Source organism: Peromyscus eremicus, chromosome 9 (genome assembly GCF_949786415.1).
Source record: "Peromyscus eremicus chromosome 9, PerEre_H2_v1, whole genome shotgun sequence".
In the NCBI taxonomy this organism is placed as follows: Eukaryota; Metazoa; Chordata; class Mammalia; order Rodentia; family Cricetidae; genus Peromyscus; species Peromyscus eremicus.
Window position 1 is genome coordinate 58,781,728 of NC_081425.1, and position 27,110 is coordinate 58,808,837.

Genomic DNA, 27,110 nt, shown 5'->3' on the forward strand with positions numbered 1-27,110 from the left:
CCTCCCAAGAGTGCAGGTGTGTCTTTCTCACTCAAAGGGAGCTGAAGTATTCATGGGTACCTTTGGTCACTTGTCAGGAGCGTGGCCTCCAGTAAAAGCTTTTGATCTTGAGGTTTTATAATAGCATGTAAGGGCTGGAATATAACTCCAGTGGTAGAACATTTGCATAATTCGCACAAGGCTTGTTTTAGTCGGGGCTTCTGTTGCTGTGAAGAGGCACCATGACCACGGCAACTCTTATGAAGGAAAACATTTAATTGAGGCAGCTGCTTACAGTTCAGAGATTCAGTCCATTATCATCATGGCAGGCAGACATGGTGCTGGCTACATCTTGATCAGAAGGCACAGGAAGTGGACTGTGTCACTGAGTGAAGCTAGAGCAAGAGAGACCTCAAAACCCACCCACCCCCCAGTGACACGCTTCCTCCATCAAGGCCACACCTCCTATTAGTGCCACTCCCTTTGGGATTAAGGGGCCAATTACATTCAAACTACCATAAGGCCCTAGTTTTGATCCCCAGCACCACAAGGTAACAAACTTAAAAAAATCCCTTGTAATGACTGAAATTGTCAAGAGCAGTTGACCTGAAAGCCAGGCAGATGGTAGAGTGATCCTAAGACATGGTCATCTGTCACCGCACCAAAGCCAGTTAGTAAGGACTGGGAAAGACTCGATGGCTGCCTGGTGCTGCTGGTGGAGAGCAGCAGGCAGCCATCACCTTGGCGTTTGCCCTACCAGCCACCTCTGTAGTCATTTGTTCTGGTTTCCCCTCCCACATTTTTATACTGATGAATCTCAAGACAAAGGATGACGGCAGGAAGATGGGTTCCTCTACTGGTAATTCTAGCATGGCTAGTCTGCTACATTGTCATGATGGCCCCTGGCTACCCGTGCATCTGAAAGCCAGCGTTTGAGGCAGACAGTGGAGAGGCTCTAGGCAACATGCTGATGTTTCCCATTATAACACGATACCTGAGGCCAACTGCTTTACCAAGAAAAGAGGTTTATTTCTTTTACAGCCTAGGAGGATGAAGACCTGAGATGGTGGCCCCCGTCTTTAGCCTCCAGAGGGCCTCATGGGTAATGACAGCACACTGGTAGAACATGCAGGACAGGAAGCAAGAGTCAAAACCCAGGCATGCTGACAGTCTTAAACTAGCTCAGGCTGGCCTAGAAGTCTGTGTAGCCTTGAACTTAATGGCAATCCCCCTGCCTCAGCCTTCTAAGTGCAAGGGTTACAGACATGAGCCATTCCATTCTTGTCCTTGGAGCCTGGTCTCAGAAGAACTCTGAAAGACAAGCATTGACCTCCTTTGAGGACAGTGCCTCCAAAACCTAATCACCCTGCACTGGGCCTCAGCCACCTCACTGCCAACTGTGGCCCAAGCTTCCAGCGTATGATCCTTTGAGGGCCACTCAAACCACACTGAGACATGTATGTACAGTGCAGTCTGCTCCCCTGTTCAGCCTACTGGGTATGCTGACTTCATCACTGAGGAACTTCAGCCAGCATTGCAGTTCATGCAGCATTGTATGCAAGCAGGGATTTCCTTACTGTGACTACCAGGGATCACTTGGGGCATGGAGCCTTCATTTAATTGGTCGTTTGCAGCTCAACCATGGACAAATATCACCCTGTTGAAACCAGTCAAAGTACTGTGTTAATATGGTTAACTTCTATTCTCAAGGAAGCACAAAGGTATTAATGTTCATCCTTTCCGGAAGCTATGATTCTTACGTTAATCCCAGCAACTGTGAGGATGCCCCAGGTCCTTCTCTTAATTTAGCCATCTCCACTGGCTCTAGGCGGGTAGGAATGGAGTTGCAGGTGGGCATGTGGTGAGGCAAGAAAGGCAGTGGAGGAGGGGAACTATTTGATATAGTTTAGGGACAAGAGATGCCTTGCAGTACTGAAGCCCCAGTACTCAAGCCAGGTTGCCTTAACCTCTGAGTTATATATCCAGCACTCACCAGGCTTTAAGAGCTTGATAGAGTTCTGATTCCAACTTATGGGAAGGCAAGCTTCCTCAGCTTCTAGAAAGAACCAGCCCCTCCCATTTAGCAGGAAGGAAAGTAATAGATCAATAGGATACTTTTTTATAAATGAATCTCTTGAATAGCCATGTAATTCAGTGACCAAGAAAACTTAAAACATAGTACACAAGCTTTGGCTCCACCCAAGGGAGATGTGGCCCTCTAGGAAGGTAACAGCCTACTCTTATATGAAATACACACAGGCATACAGGCTTGGTTAATGTGCAGCTCCCTTATCTCTGAGCAGGAAGAATCTCCCTGAGCCTGAGCATGGCTTAGAGAAGGGTTTCAGGAAACTAAGGAGAGAGGCACTACAGAGGGCTTGAAAGTGCGGCACGGGATTGTTCATGCCTCCAGGAGGCCATGAGAGCAGACGTCGAGCAGAGGGAGAACTGGTTTATTGGCACAGTCATTCCTTGTTAAACTAACAGGGTGAAGTGGTGTCTACAACATAAAAGAGGCTTTTCCCAGACTAGCTTCACTGTGGTGTCTGAGGTCAGTAGGTCACCCAGCAAACCAGGACCACTTAGCTTGTTTTAAGTCATACACTTAGGAGACAATCTGTAAAACCAGTACAGATCTTCAACTAATTAGACCTGTTCATTTCACATATTCAGTTGAAGTGCACAAAAAAAAAAAAAAACCTATTGAAAAAGCATCGGCTGAGGACAAGACCAGCAGGGCTTGCCACATTACCAAGGGCGATGGATGTAGGTACCTTGGAAAAAGGTAGCTTTCTCCAGAGAACTGCATTGGGCCATCAATGCCTGCCACAGACTAGGAAGTGACTGGCTTCAAGGTGCAGCTGACAGGTGGCATTTGTCCTCATCATGAAGTTGGTGTTCCATTCTTTTGGAAAACCCGCAGCCAAGCCCTTGGGTCTCTCCTGCTCTGGAGATGTGGGGGTGGCAGGCAGAGCGGCAGCAGCAGACACTACAAACAGCACTAGTCTAGGGGAGGCTAGGATGCAGGCTGTGATCACTGCTGGAACAGGCTGGGAGGGAGGCAGGTCAGGAGAAAATGGAGGGCAGCTCTGATGGCAGGCGGCTCTGGTCCAGTCACTCAAGCCTTGCTGAATGCTTCGTGTACCTTAGGTGAATTCAAAGAATCAAAAACTTTCCTGTCTGCCTCATTCTCAGCCTGGGTAGCTAAATTTAGGGAAAAACTCCCTAAGGACTGGCCAACCAGGCCACAGCACATTAGAACTTTCCCCAGTACTGGTCAGTGCGAGGGATTCCAGCCACAATTTCTGATTCAATTCCACAGTGGTCCTCTCCTCTGACGATTCTAAAGAGGCCTGAGGAGAAAAAAAAAAAAAAAGTAAGGTGCTTTCAAAGTATGCTCTGGGTTTGGTCTAACCCTTGTTTTTAGATGGTGTTCCACTCTGTAACCAAGGCTGGCCACCAACTTCAGCCTCCACCCTTCAGCCTCAGCATCCTGAGTGCTACAGCTACAGGATGCAGGGATTAGAGCCACCATGTGCAGTGGCCGTCAGCCTTGAACCTTGATGGTATACTCAGATTCATCCAAACCTAAGGTAAGTCATGCGACCCCCAGCATCAGCTGAGACACACCACCAGTTCCCTTCACATGTTGCCCATGCAATGAACTGTATACACAACCATGAGGAGCTCTAGGGCTCAGAGATGGCTCTAGACCAAAGTGTCTATACACTGAGGCAGTCAGGACCACGCCTCAGGCCACAGTGGAGCAGAGGGGCCATGATGCTCTGGCTCATCTCTCCTTTGCAATCTGAAGAAGGGGACTGCTACTCACCATTGTCACCCCAGTCAACGTTCCAAGAGTTGGCTACCAGCCAGTAGGGGACTTCGTTCTCTACTCCCCAGCCCAGTATGCGGATGGCGTGACCACCCATCATGTCACCGGCCTCATGCTTGTATACTCCTGAGGAGGAAAAAGGCAGTTCTGACTAGACACAGACCACTGCCTGCCCACAGAGTCTCCTAAGACAGCTAGCCACCCAGTCAGAAGCAACAGGCTGACAGGAACCAACTACTCTCCTACACAGAAATCTCTAGAAGGCTACTCTAGAAGGCTAGGGGGGCTCAGGATGAGCACTTGTAAGCACGGCAAGGCCATAGAATACCAGGGAATGGCACTATCTGAAGGGATCAGAAGGATGGGGGATGTGGCCTTATGTGTCAGTGGGGATGGGGGCTGAGGTTTCAAAAGCCAGACCTAGTGTCTCTGTCTCTAGCCTGTCCCACACTCTCACTCCACCCTGTCTGCCTGTGGACCAAGATGTAGCTCTCAGCTCCAGCGTGTGTGCCCCCATGCTCCCTGCCTGCCATAACAATGGACAAAGCCTCCAAAGCTGTAAGCAAGCTCCCAATCAATGCTTGCTTTCCTAAGGAAAGGAGTCTCTTCACAGCAGTAGAACAGTGACTATGACAAGGGGGAGCCACAGTGTGAGGAGATTATGTAACTATACACATGTGTATGTATGTGGATATATGTATGGAAGTGTGTGTGTGTGTGTGTGTGTGTGTGTGTGTGTGTTTGAGAAAGGGATTAAGAGGTCTAAGTTGGTCTCAAACTCACAATCCTGCCTCTGCTTCCTGAATGCTGGGATTACATATGGATACCAGTGTAACTGACAGAGAGTGAGAGAGTCTGTTTGTGTGTTTGAGGAAGGGTCTTAATAAAAAGCCCTAGCTGGCTTGAAACCCACTGTAGACCAAGCTAATCTCAAACTCAGAGGTCTGCCTGCCTCTGCCTTCTGAGTGCTGGAATTAATACATGCCTGGCACTGTAAAAGTATTTTTGGAAGCCCACCACACTTAAGTATTTAATACTTAAGTGATTAAATATTAAAATGGGATCCTACAAAAATATTGTTTAGTTGACTTTAAAATAAAGGTTCTGATAAACTGTAAGTTATGAAGCAAACTTAAAGTCTGAGGGACAATTATCTGTTTTACACCCCGAGATTCCATGTCCGGGTTCATCCGTCAAGCTTTACACGGCTTGCAGAGTTCTCAAGCTGCTGCTCTGGGGTCCACTGGGGGAGGTAAGGGAGAGAAGGATGGCCGCCACAGTTGCCTGGCGACCGAGACACTGCTCAGGTGTTCAGAGAGCTGGTCACCCAGGCCTTCCACTTGAGGGTGACTCCTTTCTCAAACTGAAATGTATCTTCAAGTGATGTGGGTGCAAGTTCTGTGGTGGCTACTCTTGGCTGTCGACTTGACTACATCTGGAATCAAACCCAAAGGCTAGGCACACCTGTGAAGGCTATTTTCTTAATTAAATCACTGGAAGTGGGAAGATCCACCTCTACTCTGGATCTTTGAAGTGGGAAGACAGACCTTCTGAAGTGGGAAGATCCACCTTTAATCTGGGCCACACCATCTGCTAGCAGCCTTTATAAAGGACATGGAAAAAGAAAGCTAGCTCTCGCTCTTTCTCTATCTATCTATCTATCTATCTATCTATCTATCTATCTATCTACTATCATCTATCTATCTCTGTCTCTCTCTGCCAGCTTGCTCTCAATAACAAGTCCATTCCTTCACGCATTACAACCTACTACTTTGGGAGTCAGTGAATACTGAGACCAACTGAGACATCCAGCCTTGTGGACTGAACAACTACTGGATTCCTGGACCTTCCATTGATAGGCAGCCATTGTTAGACTATGTAGACCACAGCCTACAAGCCATTCTAATAAATCATAGATAGATAGATAGATAGATAGATAGATAGATAGATAGATAGATAGATAGATAGATAGATAGATAGATAGATAGATGATAGATAGATGATAGATAGATAGATAGATAGATAGATAGATAGATAGATAGATACAGAGATATGATAGAATGATGGATGGATGGATGGATGGATGATAGGTAGGTAGGTAGGTAGATAGACAGATTCATTCATTCTTTAATGTTCCTCTGGAGCAGTGGTCCTTAACCTTCCTAATGCTGCAATCCTTTTTTTTTTTTTTTTTTTTTTTTTTGGTTTTTTGAGACAGGGTTTCTCTGTGTAGCTTTGCTCCTCTCCTGGAACTCACTTGGTAGCCCAGGCTGGCCTCGAACTCACAGAGATCCACCTGGCTCTGCCTCCCGAGTGCTGGGATTAAAGGCGTGTGCCACCACCGCCCGGCTAGTGCTGCAATCCTTTAATACAGGTCCTCATGTTGTGGTGACCCCCAACCATAGATTATTTTTGTTTCTACTTCGTAAGTGTAATTTTGCTGTTATGAATCGTAATGTAAATATCTGATATGTAGGATGCATTTTCATTGTTACAAACTGACCCAAAGGGGTCATGACCCATGTTGAGAACCACTGCTCTACCAGACGCCTGACTACATATGAGCTGCTATGAGCTGCTAATCACAAGTCACATCTGTGATCCCAGCTAAGTGGAAGGCTGAGGTGATCTAGGCCTTTGTAAAGATAAAGAAGAACTACCATTGTCAAATGTGGATGAGAGACAAAGACAGGGTGACTGCTAAGGAAGAAAAATCAGCAGAGTAGGGAACTGAGCTCAGTTGGCAGGGATGAAAAGGGACCCCTAGAGAGGCTCTGTGGAGACCACGATGAGAGGGAGCCAGTGAGCAGAGCAGGTAGGAAGCTGTGACCACCGGACCAGCACCACAGGCTGACTATCTGCCCAGAGGAGAGAGAGAGTGGGGAAGGAGGCTGAGTCCCAGTGCTCTGCTCTCCAAAGCCTCTGCCTTCCTCCCAGTGAGACCTGCTGGCTTATGTGGACCCTGGGCCCTTGAGCTCTGACTTTCCAACCCTGGCTGCCATTGGAGTTAATAGGTACCTGATTTGTAAGTCAAGAAGTCTGAAAACACAGTGAAGGCACCCTCCACTGGGCCATTTTTGTAGATTTCTGCCATGATCTCCTTCTCGTTGTTAGACACGCTGTAGGAAGTGTACCCTGCAGAAGGAACAAAGCCGGGCAGGGTGAGAAGGTGCCCCCAGAAGAGGCCAAGGAAGGATTCCCTAAGTAAGAAGTGAGCAGAGCTACAGTCCTAGAAGAGGCCAAGAAGACCCTAAGGTTCAAAACCAGGTTCTAACCCCTTGCAAAACAATGGTCTGTCTGGGCCCCTGGAGCCCAAATGGGCTGAGGCAGGACAGAGTGTGGACCAGACAGAGTATGGAGTGTGCAGCTCCATCCAGTGAGACAGGTGTGAATTACTCAGCTTCCCTCCCTTCTTCCTGCTGCTCCTTGGGTTTCTCTGTGTAGTTCTGGCCGTCCTGGAACTCTGTCTGTACACCAGGCTGGCCTTGGACTCATGAAATCCACCTGCCTCTGTCTCCCAAGTGTTGGGATTAAAAGGTACACTACCACCCGGCGCTGGACTCTTAACACTCAAGGGCATTGGCTTCTTCCTCCCTCAGCAGGCCCAGCTTACCGTAGTGCTTATCTTCTTTGTAGGATGGAGAATAGCCAGGCTCACAGCTCTTGGTACACCTGGGAGTGTCTCCCTCTCCACTGCATTGGGGTCGGGAGCCATTGACATGGTGTTCACAGGGAGGTATGGTGTACGGTAAGCAGCCTGACAGATGGAGGGGACAAGATGACATCAGCCTACGACCCCCAATGCAAGACACTCCCCTCCCCAGGCCAGGTAGAGCTGGAATGCAGCCAGACTCTTGTCTACTTCCTGTGGGGGCTGCTCCTGTATTGAAGGTGGTCAGCTGGCCTCTACCGTTGACCTTCCCTTTACAATAGAAAAGGAAGCCACCAATACTTGCCCATGAAACCCACCTGAGAAACAGGGCTTGTAGGCACACACTCACCTACATGGGAATTGTAGAGTCCACCAGAAACCAGGCCATGTTTTACCCAGAAGTTCCATGCTCCGGAGGGATAGCCACCGTTACAGCTGGAAAAACACTTGTATCAACGTTGAGCTAACCCCAGCTGTTCCCACACATCGTTACAAATACCAAGGTCGCCCCTGGGAATACACCGTCCTCCTAAGAATCCTCTCCCCACTGTCACCCCACCAGGGACTCCACCCAGCTCCATCTGTCCACAAAGACCCGCCAAGCCACAAGGACTCTTTTTCATGTCCATATCAAACTGACCTCCAAAGCTCCCCTTTCTGGAACAGTGGTCCTCAACTGCAGTGTGTTATAAACCCTGAGTGGAGTAGTCCCCCTCCCTTATCTGTAGCTTGATTTCTTTCTTTCTCTTTTTTTTTGAGACAGTGTCTCTCTATGTAGTCCTGGCACTCATTCTGTAGATCAGGCTGAGACTCCTCTGCCTGAGTGCTGAGACTAAAGACATGCACCACCACACCTGGGTAGTTTGATTTCTGAGGTTTTAGTTATACCATTAACTAAGATCCAAATACGTTAAGTAGAAAATTCCAGAATTAATTCCTCAATTTTAAATTGTATACTGTTCTGAGTAGCAAGATGAACTCTCACACTCTCTGGTCCATTCAGCATAGAACATCAATCATCTCTGTCCAGAGTATCCATGCTGTATACGCTACTATCTCTAGTCAACTGAGAGCATCTTGGTCATCAAATCCACAGCTGTGTTGTGGAATATTAGTTGAAGATGTGTTACATTTGTTTATGCTGTGGAATATTTGTTTAATGATGCAAAGATGTGCTGCATTCTCTTACAATGCATTTGTTTAACTCTGTTTACTGTGCCTGCCTAAAACATCTGACTGGTCTAATAAAGAGCTGAATGGCCAATAAGTAGGCAGGAGAGAAAGGATAGACAGGGCTGCCAGGCAGAGAAAATGAATAGCAAGAGCAAGAAAAAGAGAAGACGCCAGGGACCAGCCACCCAGCAACACAGCCAGTCACTGAGTAAGAAGGAAAGAAAGAGATATAGAATAAAGAAAGGTAAAAGCCCAGAGGCAAAAGGTAGATGGGGTAATTTAAGTTAGCAAAGCTGACTAGAAACAAGCCAAGCTAAGGCCAGACATTCATAAGTATGAATAAGTCTCTGTGTATTTATTTGGGAGCTGGGTGGTGGGCCCCTAAAGAGCGAAGAGTAAAAAGCCAACAACAGCTATGATGCTGCAGTGTGGGTTCAAGTAATCCCTGATGGCTAATTCTAAGAGCTCAGACATGCCAAACGGAAGCCATAAGTGCCTTCTTCATGTGAAAAGGCACAAGTTCTGGACTTAATGAGAAGGAAAAAAATCATAAACCGAGGTTGCTATGATGCTGCAGTGTGGGTTCAAGTAATCCCTGATGGCTAATTCTAAGAGCTCAGACATGCCAAACGGAAGCTGTAAGTGCCTTCTTCATGTGAAAAGGCACAAGTTCTGGACTTAATGAGAAGAAAAAAAAAAATCATAAACTGAGGTTGCTAAGATCTACGGTAAGAATGACTCTTCTACACCTTAAATTATGAAGAAAGGGGGATTCAGGTTGGCTTCGCTGCCACCTGTTGGACTCTACAGTTACGGCCACAGTGAATATGGAAACGCTGTGAGTGGAACAGGCAAACACAGGGTTATGCCCCTGGCTTAAGGCATCCACTGGGGGAGGGGAGCTGTACTTAGCAGAACTCCTTGTAAAATGAGGTGTGGTGCAGCTCCAATTCACTAGGCAGAATATGGAAGTGTGGGGCTCTCCCTGGGGAGAGGTGGGAAGTACCTTTCTCCTTCTTCCTGCTGCTCCTACACTATTGGTGTGAGACCTACAACATTTCTTCTGAAACTCTCAGGCATGTCTAACCTGCACTACTGTAATAGACTAAGGGCCAGGTGACCCTGGTGAGCACCTGAGTTACGGACTGAGTTTAGTGTGACCCCTCCCCCACCCAAGTTGGGATCTGTCATCCTTATAGAACAGACAGTATATATATTCCCTGAGGTGGGGGTGGGGGTGGGGGAAGTGATGGGGGGACAAGTGGGGCAAAAGCCAGACAGAGAACAGAAAATAAGCAAAACTTTTGGAGACCATGTTCTACCAAGACTCTATCCCCACTGAGCTGAGGCCAGCCTGGTCCCGAGCAGCTCAACAGCAGCAGCTACAACACAGTCTGCCTACAGACTCCCATGTCACTCTGTCTCAGCCATGAAAACAGCTTTCCCCTCCCTGGGGAGCCTGAGTTACTAAGTACAAAGGAGAAAGGGGCTAGGGTCTCCAGGAAGTGGTGTCCAACACTCACCCATCCCCACACTGGCTACCACAGCAGGTAAGCAGGTCCTCAGCAGACACCTCCACATTGACATGGCCATGGGTGTGGATGCAGAGTCGGTCAGACATGGCTTCTGTTGCTCCAAATGCCTGTAGGAATAGTAAGTCCCGTTGGTGAGGAGCCCACCTTACCTGAAGCAGGGAGGGCCCTGAACCTTCTAAGTGGGTAGACCCTTTTGATGGCAGGTGAAGCTTCTGAAGCTTCTGGGCTCATACTTAGCATTAAAGAGACCAATCCAAGCTTCTGCCTAGGGCCTTGGCTCACAAGGAGCAAATTCCAAGGCAGAGAGCAGATGGGAGCCACCGTGGGCAGAGGAGAGCCACAGGGAGTCAGTGTGACTGAACTGGTTCATCTGGGGGAGAGGAAAGGACTGTGTGGACGGGCAGTAGGATTGGCCGCCCAACACTGGGAACATACTTAAGGCCACTGGACTATACACTTAGTTAAGATCCTCTGCAAGAGCAACAAATTCTCCCATTAGACCTGCATTCTCTGTCATTCTTATTTTGCCACAATTCACAAACCACAGACTAGCTCACTAACACACAGAACGCTCCTGAAGCTGTGTCGCATCAGAGCTGCTGTGTTTACTGAGGGAAAATGGCTCCACAGCCTAGACACGGACCCTGATCTACAGGACCCACTGTATGTCCACCATTGTATGTCCGTCATCCACTTCATCCTTGCAGCAGTTCCCAACCACAAGGATCATACACTGTCATGACGGAAAGAAACGGACTCCAAACATTTCCTCATTTGCCTTGTCCCATCTGGTCGATCCCTAGATACTCCGATCACATCCCAACCAGACTTCTTCAGGAAGCCCTCCCCACCAGCAAGGTCTTACCCAGCAAGAGCCGCAGGACCCCTGGTCTCTAATCTGTTTGATAGTTGGGCAGTTGGGCCACTGTTCCCGTGCATCAAAAGTTTCAGGTAGATCCATGTCCTCAGCGAACCCAACCCTGAGTAAAAGGACTCTGTTACAAACTACAGTTCACTCCCCTATCCCTAAGAGGGTTGGTAAAGAGCAGCTGGCTTTGGACTGGGTTGTACTTCCTAGAGAGGTGGTGAGACCCAGGCAGGAGGTGTCCTTTACCACTTTACACTGTTCAGTGAGATTGATTCAGCACTGCATACACCCCCCACCATGCTTATTTAATGGGTATTTTTTCAAACATTCTACACATGGCATACAGGTTTTTTGGGATTTGTTTTTGTTGTTGTTGTTGTTGGTTTTGCCTCCGTCACAGATACCTGCCCTAGTACCGCAAGGCTTTTCTTTTTCTTTTTTCTTTTTAGATAGGGTCTGACTATGTAGCCCAGGCTAGCCTGGAACTCTTCATCCTCGTACCTTGACAAACTCCTTAGTGAATGCTGGAGTTACAAGCATACCCCATCATGTCTCATTCAAACCACTTAAACAACATAATCCTTCGGGTTTATTTTTAGGTTGGTGTAGTGGATAGGCAGGGATAGCATCTGTGATTCAGTCTTTTCTTTTAGATTTATTTAGTGTACGACTGGTTTGCCTGCATGTGTGTCTGTGCATTCCAGGTGCCCATGCATGCCTGGTGCTCTCAGAGGTCAGAAGGCATCAGATCCCCTAGAACTGGAGTTACGGATGCATTTGAGCCACCATATGGATGCTAGGAACTGAACCCAGATCCTCTGCAAGAGCAACAAGTGTTCTTAACTGCCAAGCCATCTCTTAAACCCTGAGATTCAACCCTGGGACTTTATTTTATTTTCCTTGAAGAGACATTTAGCAATGCACTACAGCCATCTACAGAAAAAATTCAAATTCTCTCACTAAATCTGCAGATGTAGCTCAGCAGCTGAGCACCTGTCAAGCATGTGTAAGTCCTCAGCTTGATGCCCAGGGCTGGTGTCGGGGCTGGATATAGAGGTGCTCATCTGCAGAAAGATCATGAGTTCAAGGCCACAGCAAGACCCCTCAGGGCACAGTGTTATCTGAGGATCACACTGTGGGGCTGTTATCAGGAGAGCCAAGCACAGTCCTGTAGTATGGGCTTTGATCCTGGATGTATCTTGCCCTGATTCTAAACCAATGCTTTTAATCTTTTCCCACCTTTCTGACTTGGAATTTTAACAGTATTAAACTGTGCCTTGCCTACAGCCTGACTTGAGTCACACGACATCATCACCATCATGTATCAACACTTGATTACCTCATTCTTGGACAGACATCCCTAATCCTTGCTAAGAACAATTTCCACATGAGTATGTCCACAGCAGTTTTACAGAAAAATAAAACATTAACGGCAGCTCCTATGGACTTTCCCTGAATTATTCAGAGCTGAGTGTAGCCAGACCTCAACTTCCAAGCCTGGGACCTCACCTGAGGGTAAGGCATCTTGGAGATAAAATAGTAAATCCAGCATCTGAGGCAGTCTCTGCAGCCTGGAAGAGCACACCTGGGGAATCCAGAGGGGGCTTCCTCTACCTCTACCTACACCCCAACACTAGCACTACTGCTCACAAGCCAATATTTGGGGGCAGGTCTACTCTGGGGTCTGTCACTCACCTTTCAGGCAGCTTGGGTCCACCCAGGATAGTACCACACAGCCTCTTCAGATAGCTTACATCAACATTGTAGAAGTTTCGTCCAGCCTGGAAGAGAGTCACAGCAGGACAGTCACCCACTGGCCAAGGGATTTCCCAGGATAGGGATGGGTAGGCCAAGGGTCCTGCCCAATTCTAGGAGCTAGGGGAACAGGCAGGGGGATTCAGGGTCAGAGGACAGCTCTCAGACCATCGTGTATTCATTCTCTGGTCTGCTGTCAGTTGTTAGCAGGAGACCTGCCCGGACATGGAGGAAATGACGGCAAGAAGCACTAAGGAACCACCTCACCTTCCATGGCAGTTTTCCTAGGGTCTACCTGGTGTTGGAGTCACTTACCCCTCCACACAGCTCCATGTACAAATGTTCACACATATGTGTACTCCCATGCACACAATGTGGAGATCAGAGAGGAAGCTGGTGTGGTTCATAAGCTTCAACTTCCAGAAAAGAACTTCCTATGGCTAGTTAGTCATCTCAAAAGCAGTGTGCACAAGGTGACTCAAAGCAGGGACCCACAAAGACAGACAGGCAGACGACAGAACACAGCAGCACTGCCCACCTGCCATGTCGTATTCTGTTTGTTGATATAGTTGATCAGGTCATCCGACAGTGGGTGGAAGGAAGGCTGGCTGTGGGCACTCGCCAGTGCCAACAGGCAAGAGAGAGGGACCAAGGACCACCACATTCTGGAAGCTGGATCCTGCACCCACCTAAAAAGAACAGAGGTGGCATCAGAACAATTTCCACACAAGGACACTGCTCAGGCCTCCTGGCGGCCTTTATGGCCCCAATATGAAGGCTGGTTTGATACGACCCTGTAACACAACACATGACAGTATGGATGTCCTCTCCTGGCTATTTTAAAACCTTATGTACCTGATGGACTGGGTTTAAGAGATTCATTCAGGGTTTTAGAAGGACAGCTAGCCTGAAGCTGGATGTGTGTGTAAACCCTGCATTGAGGAAATCAGGAGTGTCAGGAGTTCAGCCTGACCATGTAGCTCCAACCTGCCTCAAAAAAACAAAAAACAAAAAACCCAGTCACTCTGTGTATGTCCTAATGGATGAGGAAACTAAAAGAAGTAATGTTCATAAGCCTCACTTAAAGACATTTTCAGCTGGGGGCGGTAGTGGCACACGCCTTTAATCCTAGCTCTAGGGAGACAGAGGCAGGCAGGTGGATCTCTATGAGTTTGAGGCCAGCCTGGGCTACAGAATGAGTTCCAGGAAAGGCGCCAAAACTACACGAAGAAACCCTGTCTCGAGAAAAAACAAAACAAAAAAAACAAAAATTTTCAATTGTTTTGTTTGTATGTATGTGCGACCATGTGCAGGTCCGAGGACAACTTCCAGGAAGCAGTTCTTTCCTCCTACCTCAGGCCTGAGTCATCTCCCCAGTTCTTCGAGCTCCATCCCCGGCACATTTCAAGCCAACAGAAGCTGGGCTGGTGTCACTTGCTGAGAACTAAGGAACCACACTGAATATGCCTGGGGCACCAGGCTCCCAGGAGCCCCTCTGGTTTTTCCTGTCAACCAAGGGCTTTGCTTCCGGCTTCTGAGAAGGAAAACTATTACATCAATACCTTGGCCTCTGGACCCTGTGAACTGGCTCCAGAGTCAGGAGACCAGTCACTTCCAGCTCAACCCATGAGTCACCCTCCTGGCCAAGTAACTAATAAAGGCCAGGTCTGTCCTTAGGTGCTGACAATTGGGGCTGAGCCTAGCAGGAACAGCAGTATGTGTGGGTAGAGCCGGGACCCTGTCTTGACTGTAGGACTCAGGAAGCGAGTGCACTACGTCAGGGTCAAAGGACACCAGAACCCAGACTTACATACTTAGAGAACTTTCAGTGGAGTGGGAAGTTAAGACAGGATCTCATCTAGGCCAGGCTGGCCTCAAACTCCTGCCTCTGCTTCCTGAGTGCTAGATCATAGGCATAAAAGCACACTGGAAGAAAACTAAAAATTCTCATTTAAGTTCAAGCAACAGAGCTGTGTTCTCTTCAACGAGTTAGAACGATGGTAAGTCTGGTGTGTGTGTGTGTGTGTGTGTGTGTGTGTGTGTGTGTGTGTGTGTGGTGGGCATGAGGGAGGGGTTTGAGGAGCAAGTCAACTATAAGAACAATGTGTATGGACATGCAGATGAACAGTCTTACTAAATCAGAAACACAGAGCCAAATGCAGAGTTAAACGTTCAAGAGGTCAGAGCAGTAGCTAAGAGCTGAGACTTAAAACCGCCTTCTTACCCTTCCTGCCACTGCCGTCCTTCCCCTCAGAGAGGCCTACTTCCTGTGTATCTGTCTTTTTATTGACTTTCTGTTCTGCCTTCTCATTGGCTCTAAACCCAACCACAAGACCTCATCACTGCCTGTCTATACAGACCTCCAGGTCTTCTATGGTTGGTATTGAGATTAAAAGCGTGTGTCTCCATGCTGGCTGTATCCTTGAACACACAGAGATCTGCCTGTCACGTGATCAGGATTAAAGGTGTGCGCCACCACCGCCCGGCTTCTGCTATTGCTTGCTATTAGCTCTGACTCCCAGGCAACTTTATTTATTAACATACAAATAAAATCACATTTTAGCACAAATAAAATATCACCATGCAGAAAGACTATTCTAGAAAGGCTCCCGGGGAGACCTTCTGGAACATCATAATGTTTTATAAAATGCCTGATGATACTGGCTCAGAAAAGTTCCATTAAAAAAAAAAGTCAGACCACACAAAACCCATCTTGGGTATGGGAAAAGTGGGGGGCGGGGCAGGGAAAGAGGAAGTGACACACTCCTGCAGATGTGCTTGCACAGCTGGCTGCCCGTCCTGGGAAGACGAGGAGGGCCAACTCTGCACACCTGGCTCCCCCCACGCAAAAGTGCTTCATGGAAGGAGACCTCAAAACCACGCAAGTCTGAGCAGGTTGTGAGGCATGGTTGTCATCCTAGGGCTCAAGAGGCTGAGACACGAGGAACAAGGGCTCAAGGCTAGCCTGGGCTATACTACGATACACAAAACAAAACAAGTGAAAAGCTCCAAACAAAACTAACTCCCTGGAAAGCCTAAAACTGGCATAAAACAAAAACCTGTTAGGCGTCACATTAAAATCAGGAGTCTTACGCTGGTTGGATGGCTCTGTAAGTAGAGGGGCTTGCTGCCAAGCCCAGTGACCTGAGTTCAATCCCCTGCCTGATGAAGGAGAAAATTGACTCTTAAAAGTTGTCCTCTGACCTCCACATGCACACACACAATAAACAAACAAGTCTTCATACTAAAAACAGCAACCAAGATATATGGAAAAACGCTCCCATTAAAAGCTGTGTGTCCTCGAAAAAAACAAGACTTGAAAGTCAGAGGACTTGGGCTGAAATGCAGCTCAGTAGAACACAGGCTTAGCATACATGAGCCTCTGGATTCCAACCCCAGCACCACACACTCTCAGAAACACGGCAAGAGCAGGGTGGGAAAATGGATACAGTGACTACAGAAACAGTGCAGATGGCCAATGCAGATAGGAACGTGTTCAGCCTCAGAGAGGCACAGGTAAAGTGGAGAAGCTTCAGTCCCAGAGGCCAAAGCAGTATGCTTCTTCTCAGAGTGAAGAGAGAAGGGAGAGGGGCCTTGGAACCACAGAGGCCAGCCTAGACCTGTCAACTGAAACCTATCCACATGGGGTCTCCATCTGGACACTAGACATGTACCCCCATAGACAGTGACCCCGAAACACAATGACACAAGCACACAATGTCCACCGAACATTCTGCATGAACACAAGCCCCTCAGTGAGACAAATGTCCAGTGGCACAGTAACTGATAAATCAATGCAAGTGGCTCAGCAGAGTTCAAAACAGCCACCAAAAATGAACTAGCTGAAGGAACTGGCCCTGTAGAAATGAAGTAAACACCCCCGTGCCACAGGTAAGTGAAAAAGCAGCAGATGGCTGAGGAACATAGGGGCTGTGTCTACTAAGCAGGCAAGCCAGGCGCACAGACGCAGTCTTGTCGTAGGGAGAACACACAAAGGCGGTGACCGCACCTTGAAGATGCCTTCTCCGTCTTCTACGGCTATGATGCATCGAGTGTCCCGCAAAGGTTATGGGCAGAGAGCACTCGGTTCTCAGTTGAAACAGGTGGGCTTTCAGAAGGTTGGGCTTGGTGGGAGGTCTCGGTGTGCCTCCACCTCATTTTTGTTTTCCCTTCTAGCTATGCAGGGGCTCCCTGTCACAGGCATCTCCGCCATGGCACCAGCACGATGGTGTGCTCCAAGGTGAGGGGCCCTGGACAGAAGCCAAATCTGTGGGCTGCCTGGTCTTGCGCTTTCAGCCTCCCAGACACTGAGCTATAATAAACCCCTTCTTTACAGTGCCCAGCTTTGAGAATCTCATTACAATAGTGAAAAATGGACTGCCACACATATATATGTACAACTTATCCAACACTTACTGCCCCCATTTCCAGTGACTCATGGGAAGCCTGTTTCACATGACCATGTGTCAGCCGTCACATGGCCTCCAAACCACCCTGACTTGTACTTGGCATCTTAACCTTTCTGTGTGCATGCATGTGCAAGTGTATGCAAGTACAATATATGTCCATGCCTCTGGGCACCAGGGCAGCCCCAGGTGTTGTAGCTCAGGTGGCATCCAGCTTACTTCCAAACAAGGTCTCTCAATGCTTGGACCTTACCAAACAGGCGAGGCTGGCTGCCCAAAGAACTTATCTCTGCCTTCCCAGTGCTAGGATTACAAGTACGCACCAACATGCCTAGCTTCTTTTACGTGGTTCTGGAGATTACTCAGGTCCTGGGAATCAAACTCAGACCCTTGTGCAAACCCTTTACCAACTAAGTCATCTCCAAACCCCGGCATCTGAACCTTTCTTCCAAGACAGGAGACCCCAATACAGAAACACTGGCGTGTCCACTCCCTAGGGTCGGAGTCTGGACTAAGGAAGGGGCTGTAAGCATGTTAGGATCTCCTATGTTGAAGGTCTGACCCCTTGGGGTCTCACCATACTGTATGTGGAGAATAGGAGTGTCCCCAGATACCCTCAGGGACTTGGCATCTGTTGAGGTGTTAAACATAAGCTGAGTAGAGAGGCGCATTTCCATGGCAACTTGAAATTTTAAACAAGATGTCTTTGATTTCTGTTGTCCCCAAGGGTTCCCAGGTCCCTCAGCCCACGGCCCCTGGCCACTGCAGGTGCAGGACACTTTCTAGGACTCTCAGTTTCTACTGGTTCTGCAGCCCACCCCTGACCATCCGACTTTACCCTCCCCACCATCAGGGCTCTGCCCAGCTGCAAACCCAGGAACTGGGGTACAGTGGCTCCGCTGTACCCACCCAACGTCTAACCCCACTTATACCAAGATGAACCCCCAAATACCTAGATTCTCCATTCCTCACTTGGCCACTAACTGCTGAGGAGGCCAGGTTCTGCTGGAGACTGGACACCAATGTCTAGACCCTGGTTCCACCACTGTTACCCATGGACACTGCCCCTCACTGAGGCTCAGATCCTGTACCTCTGCGGTGGTAATAAGCAGCAGCGGAGGTTAGGGACACCCAGCACCAGTGCACACGCCCCACCCTCTCCCCCCGGCAAGTCTCCCTTCCAGCTTGTACTGGCTAATTCCAGTTGTTCCAAACACAACTCTCAAAGCCTGCACTCAGCAGGAGTCTGAAGAAAAACAAGCTTCCACCCTCAGGAAAACCCACAAGCCTTGTCAAGAGGAATTCCACATTGAGGGTCCTGAGACTGTCGCCACCTAGTGCACTGATTCCCCGAGGATGTCAGTCTTCCCAGAGATCACACACGCAGGCCCGTCGGCAACACAGGCAATCCTGACAACAATAAGCTAAGCTGTCTGGAACCCTGTCACGGGTTCCATGTCTCTGCCTGAAATAGCCCCTGGTTTTTACTTCCCCTACTTTGGCAAGCACTTCCCTTTATTTCCCAATTCTGTCATTTTTATTTTCAGTTAACAGAAAGTCTTTATTTCACAAAAGAAGGGGGCTGGAACAGACAAGTACATTCACCGCTAACCAGACTCCTCTTCCAGGTGGAGAAGTACAGCGCAGTTGTGGGCAGAATTTATTTCTGGCTCAGGGCGGCTGGTCCTGGGTTCCATCCTCTTCCTTTTCAAACCTATATAGCAGTTGATGTCTCAATGTCCTGCTATTGCTCTCTCTCTACACAACACTGTCGCGTGCACAGAATGGGTGGGGAACTGGTGATCCCATCAACAGCAAAACCATCTCCCAAACTAGCTGGATGCCCTTCCTTGGACAAATATAGTCCCTGGGACTCTAGGAGAAAATGGAAAATCCAAGAAGTTGTTGATACCAGGGTGAAGGAAGCATCATGTAATGACACCCTTAAAAATGGGGGAGCCAGGTGGTGGTGGTGGTGGTGGTGGTGGTGGTGGTGGTGGTGGTGGTGGTGGTGGCGGCCCACGCCTATAATCCCAGCACTCAGGAGGCAGACCCAGGCAGATCTCTATGAGTTCGAGGCCAGCCTGGTCTACAGAGATCCAGGACAGGTACCAAAACTACACAGAGAAACCCTGTCTCAAAAAAAAAACAAAAAAAAAAAGGGGGTGGGGGTGGGGGGACAAGCTTGACAAAGAAAGCTTTCTTGGGTTGGCACTGCCTCGGGTAGACGAGAGTCCACGTCATATTCTAAAGGCTGTACGGAGACAGAATAGGTAGACCCGGAAGTCCTTCAGGCCACCTGCCACGTCCTGGCACAGGATAAGTGCACACACATCCAAACAGTCTGTATCCTTCTGCTCTCCCTGACAGTGGTCCAGGAACATGGGGCTGACCTCTCACACATCAGCTCTAAACTCTCAGAAGCATGAAATGTCTTCATTTGCCAATAGCCACAAACTGTGACCGTCCATCACAGATGTGCAGAGGGCCTTTACGCTAGGAAGGTGGGAAAACAGGATGGGAGACCAGCGGGGACCTTAACACTGTACTTATGAGTTTCTCTTCCATAAAAACAAACTTGTCTCGGCTTTACCTGTCATTAAGAGCACCTGCTCCTCCAGTTTTGACCACTTCAGTCCACCCACAGAACAAGACCGTGCGAGCTTCACTTCCTTTTGACTGGTTTGCCCAGTCGTTCCCCATGCTGGGACAGCTATAGTGGAAGCCGATATCCCATCTCAAAGGTGTGTAGAGCAGACGCGGAGGAGGCCGGAGACTCCCCCTTTTGCTAAGTCTGAATCACAGCCTTGATGTGGACTTCCAGATTTCACATCTTTGCTCCTGGTAGGAAAGTGTGTAATTGATTCATGGCTGACCCTTAAGAACAAAAAACAGCTTGGGGCTATCCACAGCTACCTTCTACCGACACATCTGGAAGGGGAAGCTACAGATGTAATTGCAGAGGCAGAACACTTCAGCACAACTGAGAAAATGCCTCCGTAACATCAGACTGTGGGCAAACCTATAGGGCATTTTCTTAATTAGTGATTGAATGGGGGGGAGGGTAGTCCATTGTGGGTGGTGCCACCCCTGGCTGGTGGTCCTGGGTTCTATAAGAAAGCAGGCTGAGCAAGCCACAAGGAGCAAGTCACGAGGAGCAAGCCAGTAAGCAGCACCCCTCCATGGCCTCTGCATCAGCTCCTGTTTGAGTTCCTGTCCTGACTTCCTTTAATGATGACTACAATGTGGAAACGTAAGCCAAACAAACCCTTTCCTCCCCAGCTTGCTTTTGGTCATGGTGCTTCATCACAGCAATAGCAACCCTAACTAGGATAGGCCCTCAGAGGAAACACATTTAATTGTTGATAGAAAATACGACAATTTGGCTTGACAGTCAACATTCCCAGAAGCATTTGTTCTCTAGCTCTGTTCAAGGCCTGCAGAAGCCCTTCCCAGATGCATAGGGTAGTATATTCCCCAAGTCTGCTCCTAAAACATACACAGTACAAGGCCTTTTAAAGATCTTGAGATGTAAATGTGTTTCATGTTCCATGCTTCTCCGCTTGCTCCCTAACTCGACTGCAGGATAAATTAAGTTCCAGGCTGCTCAGGGTGAGGCCTAGGCAGACATGTAATCAAGCAACAGAAACGCTGTGTCTGTGAGCTGACCATCTTCTCCTTCCTTAGGGCCCCAGGAAGAAAGAGTCCCTCTAATGGCTAACAGAAGTGATAGACAGAGGTACTCTTCTGGAAAGTGCCTCCCTGTACCAGGCTGGGGGCAGCCACAGCAGGCAGAGCCATCAGATACACCCTCCAGGGTCTGCAAACTGACTAGATAGCTCTCTCTGCACACAGCAGTCAACACTCACTATCCCGGGGTCATTTATCTTGATCTTTAAAAGTATCCCAGTTTGAGACCAGGAATATGCTTAAGCTGGCAGAGTGCTTGCCTAGCATCCTGGGTTCAGTCCCCAGCAGCACATTAAACCAAAGGTAATGGTTTATGCCCATAACACCAGCTCATCAAGAGGCAGGATAAGGAGTTCAATGCCATCCTTGGCTATACTGTGAATCCAGGCCAGCCTCGAATATGAGACCCTGTCTCACAACACCTATTCTCCTTAATTGGTCTCCTAATTGGGGTAAAAAATTATGACCACCATACAATTTATAATAAAGCCTTATATGCTGATGTATACTCTATCATGTGATTATCAAAACAAAGTATAGCCCAAAACCCAGAGGGGATCAGTAAGTCGAGAATGAGTGCCAGGCTGCTTGAATCCTGATACATTTTTTTCTTTGGCACAAGCTGGCCAGCACCATCTGCCTTAGGCAAGCCAGAAGGACACGTGACTCCTGTGGATGAGGATCTCCTGCCTGGGCCAGATCAGCAGGTCAGCGGGGCAGAGAGCAGCCAACTCTGCTGTGAGAGCATATTACCTAAGTGTTCTCTAGTGTTCTGTGGAGACTAACTTGGCATTTATCAGCCCCATTCTCTTCCACCCTGCCTGCTGGAAAGCTGTATTATCTTGACCAGACTATGGAGTCACTGACCCAGTAAAAACAGGTTAACAGTTGAGATCACAGATCACAGGTCCTTCCCAGCCTTCGGTTTTTATAAAACACCAGTTCTGGAAAGAGCCCTCCTGTCTTGTAGAAGGCTTCTATTTCACAGGTGAGGGAAACTAAGGCATGAAAGGAGACCCTAGGCAAGCCCCGAATGGAGACACCTGAGTAGGCATCAATAACCTTCTGGAGACCAAATTCCAGGTCAATTTCCACCGTCATTATTACCTAAGTGACTCTAACCGTGTTACAGACTTGCAGGTGACTTCACTTTCTCATCTGTAGAGTCCCCCAACCTCACATACCTCCTGAATTTACAAAATTAGAAACTAGGGCTTGGAGGAGATGGTTCAGTGGGGAATGTATTGCTGTGCAGTCATGATGACCTGGGGTTGAATTCCTAATACCCAAGTAAACGCTATGAGGACTTGGTGGCCTACATTTGTAATCCCAGCATTTGGGAGTCAGAGAAAAAGATTCCTGGGGCAAGCTGGCTAGCTAGACTACCCATATCAGTGAGCTCTGGGTATAAGTAGCCCTGCCTCATGAAGTGGAGAGCAATTGAGGATGATGCTCAATGTCAACCTCTGTCCCCCACAAACACATAAAAACATACACACACAACTATTTAGAATCTACATCTAACTGTAACTAAGTTCAGCTACCCAGGTTTGTGACCTAAAGAACTCAGACAATTGTAGATGCATGATGGCATACATGTATGTATTCATTTCTTCTGCCTATGCTCAGCACCTGAAAAGGCATAGGCAAAGAAACAAAATTTAAGTTCAAGGTCATCCTTGGCTACATATCAAGTTTGAAACTAACCTGGGCTATATGAGAGCCTGTCTCAAAAACAAAACCCAAACCTAAACTCAAACTTTTTTTTTCTTATTTTTTGAGATAGCCATGTAGCCCTGGCTGACCTAGAACTCCCTATGTAGACCAGGTTGGCCTTGAACTCAGTGAGTGCTGGGATTAAAGTAGTGCACTATCATGCTGAGCTAAAACCCTAATATTTAAACAACAACAACAAAAACCACAAACAACAACAACAAAATGAACATTAGCACAAGTGCCTACTTGTGACCAACCGCAAAACCAGGGAGCATTTCACTAATCAAACCTTTCCTTCGTCAAGGAATTAAACTCGAATTTCTACTCCTAGCAATGAAGGCACAGGGACCATCTGAACCCATCACACTGACAATTAGGCTCTGGTAAGATCTAGTGTTGGGACAGGAACAGGAAGGAGCTCCCGAACTGCAAGGAGCAGGTGACACAGCCACAGAGGGAGGGGACGTCATCGTCATGGAGCAGAACAGAAGGTGTGCGGGTCTATGTCCAGCAATTTGTCCTACCTCTGCTTTGCCCAAGAAAAATGTACTGTGCCGCTACGAGCAAGAGTGAAGTGGTAGGAGGGAAAAAAATGGAAGTAGGAAATTTTAATTGTCCCTCAGGTCAACACATTCAAAACCAGGCGTGGTGGCGAACGCCTATAATCTCAGCACTCAAGAGGCAGAGGCAGGTGGATTTCTGTGAGTCCAAGGCCAGCCTGGTTTACATAGTAAGTTTCAGGACCGCCAGGACTACACAGGAAGACCTTGTCTCAAACAGAAAAGAAAAAAAAAAAAAAGACTAATAACCTAAACTTCCTGGGCATGACAGGGTGCGTGTACACCTGGGATCTCAGCGCTTGGGAGGTAGGCAGGGGGATCAGGTGTTCAAACTAATCCTCACCTACCAGGTGAGTGTGAGCTGGGCTACTTGTCACACACATTAAATCTGACAGCATCAACATCAGCAAAACTCATAAACGGGGTGAACAAGACACATAGTATAATTAAGTGACATAAAACAATACTTACAGATTGAAACATTGTATCAAGCACAGAAGCAGGAAAGAATGGTAAGGAGGGAACAGCTGCCCAAGTCCTCACGAAAGACAAAGCAAAGCCTAGAAGCCAAACTGACCACAATGAAACATGTGCCCTCGGAGCCACCCACCTCCATCCCAAACCTGAGCCCGGGAGGCATCAGGTCTGCAGAAAGGGAAGTCCAGACTTGAAGCTAAAAATGAAGGGACCTCTGGATACGGTGGTCTATACCTTTAATTCCAGCACTGGTGAGGCAGAGGCAGGTTTATCTCTGTGAGTTTGTGTACTCAGTCAAGCTTGGGCCATCCTGGTCTACATACCTAGTTCCAAGCTAGCCTGGACTACACAGTGAGTGATGTGTGTTCCCCAAAATATTGTGCACCCTAATAAACTTATCTGGGGTCAAGAGAACAGAACAGCCACTAGATACAGAGGCTAGAAAATGGTGTCACTCACGCCTTTAATCCTAGCATTCCAGAGGCAGAAATCCGTCTGGATCTCTGTGAGTTCAAGGCCACATTGGAAACAGCAAGGCATGGTGACACACACGCCTTTAATCCCAGGAAGTGAGGGCGGAAAGCAGAAAGGTATATAAAGCTTGAAAACCAGGAACTAGGCTGGTTAAGCACTCAGGCTTTCAAGAAGCAGTTCAGCTGAGATTCATTTAGATAAGGACTCAGAGGCATCCAGTCTGAGGAAACAGGATCAGCTGAAGAATTCGCGATGTGAGGTGGCTGTGGCTTGTTCTGCTTCTCTGATCTTCCAGCATTCACCCCAATAACTGGCCTCAGGTTTGATTTTATTAATAAGTACCTTTAAGATTCATGCTACACCCATTCTCAAAAAAAAAAAAGAAAGAAAGAAAAGAAAGAAGAAAAAAAGGACTAAACCAGGAATGATAGCTCACGGCTATAATCCTAGCATGCGGGAGGGCTGAGGCACGGCTGAACTACAGCCTAAGACCTGTTTCCAAAAGCTGAGAAGGATGGAGAGGGGAGGAGACTAAAGCTGGCTGGGTATGGTATAGTCCGGGGGCAGAGTGCACGATTAGCATGCACAAGGCCCTGGGCTGGATTTCAGCACCACAGATAAACCAGATACTTCCAGCGTGCAGCAGGGACACATCCAAAGCTCAGTGTAGGGCGGAATATAAACCATGGCAATGGAAGGACTCCAGATGGATCCTCTACCCTTTCTAAGGCAGCTCCCGGAGAGTACTGAGATGACGGGACCAGGGATATGGACTGTGAACTGAGCACGACAACACAGGTGTTTATACACCCACCTCACCTTGGCCAGTCCCACCACCTCCCGTCACTTATCAGTCACACTCAAGCCCCCGGTTTCCTCTTTCAAAAGTTCCACTGCATATAGTTCAAACTCACACATATCTCATATTTTCCTTTCAACAGACCATCAAAAGTCAGTTGGCCAACCTGAGACTCTGACACCTAAAGGTTTCCACCCATACATACCACAAAGGGCCTCAGCCTAGACTGCTGAATCAGCACCTCCATGGGGCAGTTCCAACCTGGAGCCAAGAGCTCTTACCCTCCACTGCCTGACTAGTCTGAAATAGGGTTGACTTGAGCCCACATCAAGAAGAGTGCCGGAAGAAGCCTCAGAGGCCACCTGGGCTGGTGAAGCACAAACATGAGCCCACCCTCTACCCTCAAGCCCCAGCAGTCCCTACAGGTCCCGGGACACATGCTTTCAAAGGAGCAGAGGTCATTTTCCTCCAGGGTGCCTTTTTTCAAGCGTGTCCTTTTTTTGGATGAAGGAAGGTTGGGAGGTGAAACTGTCTCACTCTAGTCAGACTGCCCTGGAATTCATTACGTAGCCCAGGCTAGTTTCCAATGCAGTGAATCCTCCTGCCTCAGCCTTCCAAGTGTTGTGATTGCCTGACTCTGGGAGCTCTGGAGTTTTAGGCCACCATGGCCAGAACTTAGGAGAAGCAATTCTCCCCTGAAGGGCTGGCTGCGAGGGAGGATGAGAGTACCTTCACCAACGTTCTCCACATGCTACCCTTCCGACTCTGGAGACTGAAGATGGACATACCTCCTCAGCACTCCCTTCCAGAGGAGACACCAAGTGTTAAGCTTCCCTTTGAACCCCACAATCTACTTCCATTCCCAACGGGTGAGGGGATCTGGACAGGTGGAGGCAAGGTGAGGGTGGTCTTAGTCATTTACTCCAGGCTCCTAGGGGACCAAATCCAATTCACCTATCTCCTGGTCCGCATGCCCAACACCCTGCCCGTGCAGACCGACCCCACACCTCTTCGGGGCCAGCAGGGCCCTGACAGAAGGAGATTGTCCTGCATTTACCTCTCCCCCTCCACATTCCCATCATCTTGGCCATCCCCCTCCAGAGAAAGGGAGTGCAGCGCCAAGCACCCCTATCCTCCACTCACTCCACTCTGCTTCTCTTCCTGTTTCTCGGTTTAACTCTCCATGCAGGTTCCACCCCAGCCACCCACTACCAGGTTTCTGTTTTCAATAGGACCGGTCTTTTAGGGTGCCAGGCACTGCGTGGGCTTGTGTGTGGCAAGTTGCCGGGGCAGATTCTTTAGAATAAGCCACAAACCTGCACTAGATGCAGGTCGATACTCGCCCTGAGCACCACTGAGACCCGGAGCCTGCCGGCTGGCAGGAGGGCCAGGGCCGAACCCTTCCCTGCAGGCTCCTCCCTCAGAGCTCCCCGAAGCCCGCAGCTCCGCCCTTGGAGTGCGCCAAGGCCACCGGAGGGAAGCCGACCCGCGCGGGGTCACTAAGTCCCGCCGTAAGGGCGTGCAGGCCGCCGGTGCTGCTCTCCTGCAGTGCCCGAGCTCAGGAATCCTCTTCCCGCGGATCGCGACCACCCACGGTACGCAGCATCCAGGGCCGCGGAGGAACCGCGCCTGCGCCCTGGGCGAGCTAGGGGCCTGTCGCCGCCACCCGCGAGCCGCCCGCTTCCCGACCCCAGCCAAGGTGACTTCGCGGAGTCACTGCGCCCCGGGCACACTCACCGAGCGCAGCGCTACGGCCTGGGCCTGCAGCTGCCGAGCCGAACCGAGCCGCACCTGGCCTCTCGGGCGCCCCACTAAGTACCCGCGCAGCTCCGCCCGCAACTGGGCTGATTCGCCACGTGACCCGTCGGCCGCGCCCCCGCCCCCGCGCCGTCGCTGGCTCCGCCCCTTCGTCCCGGGACTCCCCAAGCTGCTTATCTTAGGTCCGGATCGCGCAAACTGGAGTAATCCCGGAAGAAGCCGATGGTCTGTCTGATCTCTCCACTGGACCAGAGATGCTCTCCAGGGACCCCCGCTGGAGCCCGGCACCGGGAAGAAGTGACATCGCCTACCGTATTCGTCGGAAAGGCCTTGCGGGATCGGGGACCTGGAAATGGCTGGCGTCCCAGTGGAGCCTCCTGGCCTCATATTCTGAAGCTCCGAGCATCATCCTGGCTTAGTGCTTAGGCTTAGG

The 27,110-nt window shown here is 49.0% G+C and overlaps 1 protein-coding gene across 2 annotated transcripts; it reads right to left on the reverse strand.

Moving 5' to 3' along the window:
* Positions 1 to 2,416: 2,416 nt before the first annotated feature.
* Ctsb (cathepsin B) lies at positions 2,417 to 26,786 on the reverse strand. 2 transcript variants are annotated; one of them, XM_059273501.1, is made up of 10 exons: positions 26,657 to 26,786; positions 13,336 to 13,486; positions 12,738 to 12,823; positions 11,040 to 11,154; positions 10,163 to 10,281; positions 7,816 to 7,901; positions 7,428 to 7,571; positions 6,833 to 6,949; positions 3,812 to 3,940; positions 2,417 to 3,332 (listed from the first exon to the last, which is right to left on the reverse strand). In XM_059273501.1, exons 2-10 carry the CDS (start codon positions 13,459 to 13,461, stop codon positions 3,235 to 3,237), a joined length of 1,020 nt encoding a protein of 339 aa, XP_059129484.1. In that variant the 5' UTR covers positions 13,462 to 13,486; positions 26,657 to 26,786; the 3' UTR covers positions 2,417 to 3,234. The 2 variants fall into 2 exon arrangements, with proteins under 2 accessions (XP_059129484.1, XP_059129485.1); XM_059273502.1 differs by lacking the exons at positions 10,163 to 10,281; positions 12,738 to 12,823; positions 13,336 to 13,486; positions 26,657 to 26,786 and having other exon boundaries at positions 11,040 to 11,113.
* Positions 26,787 to 27,110: the final 324 nt, after the last annotated feature.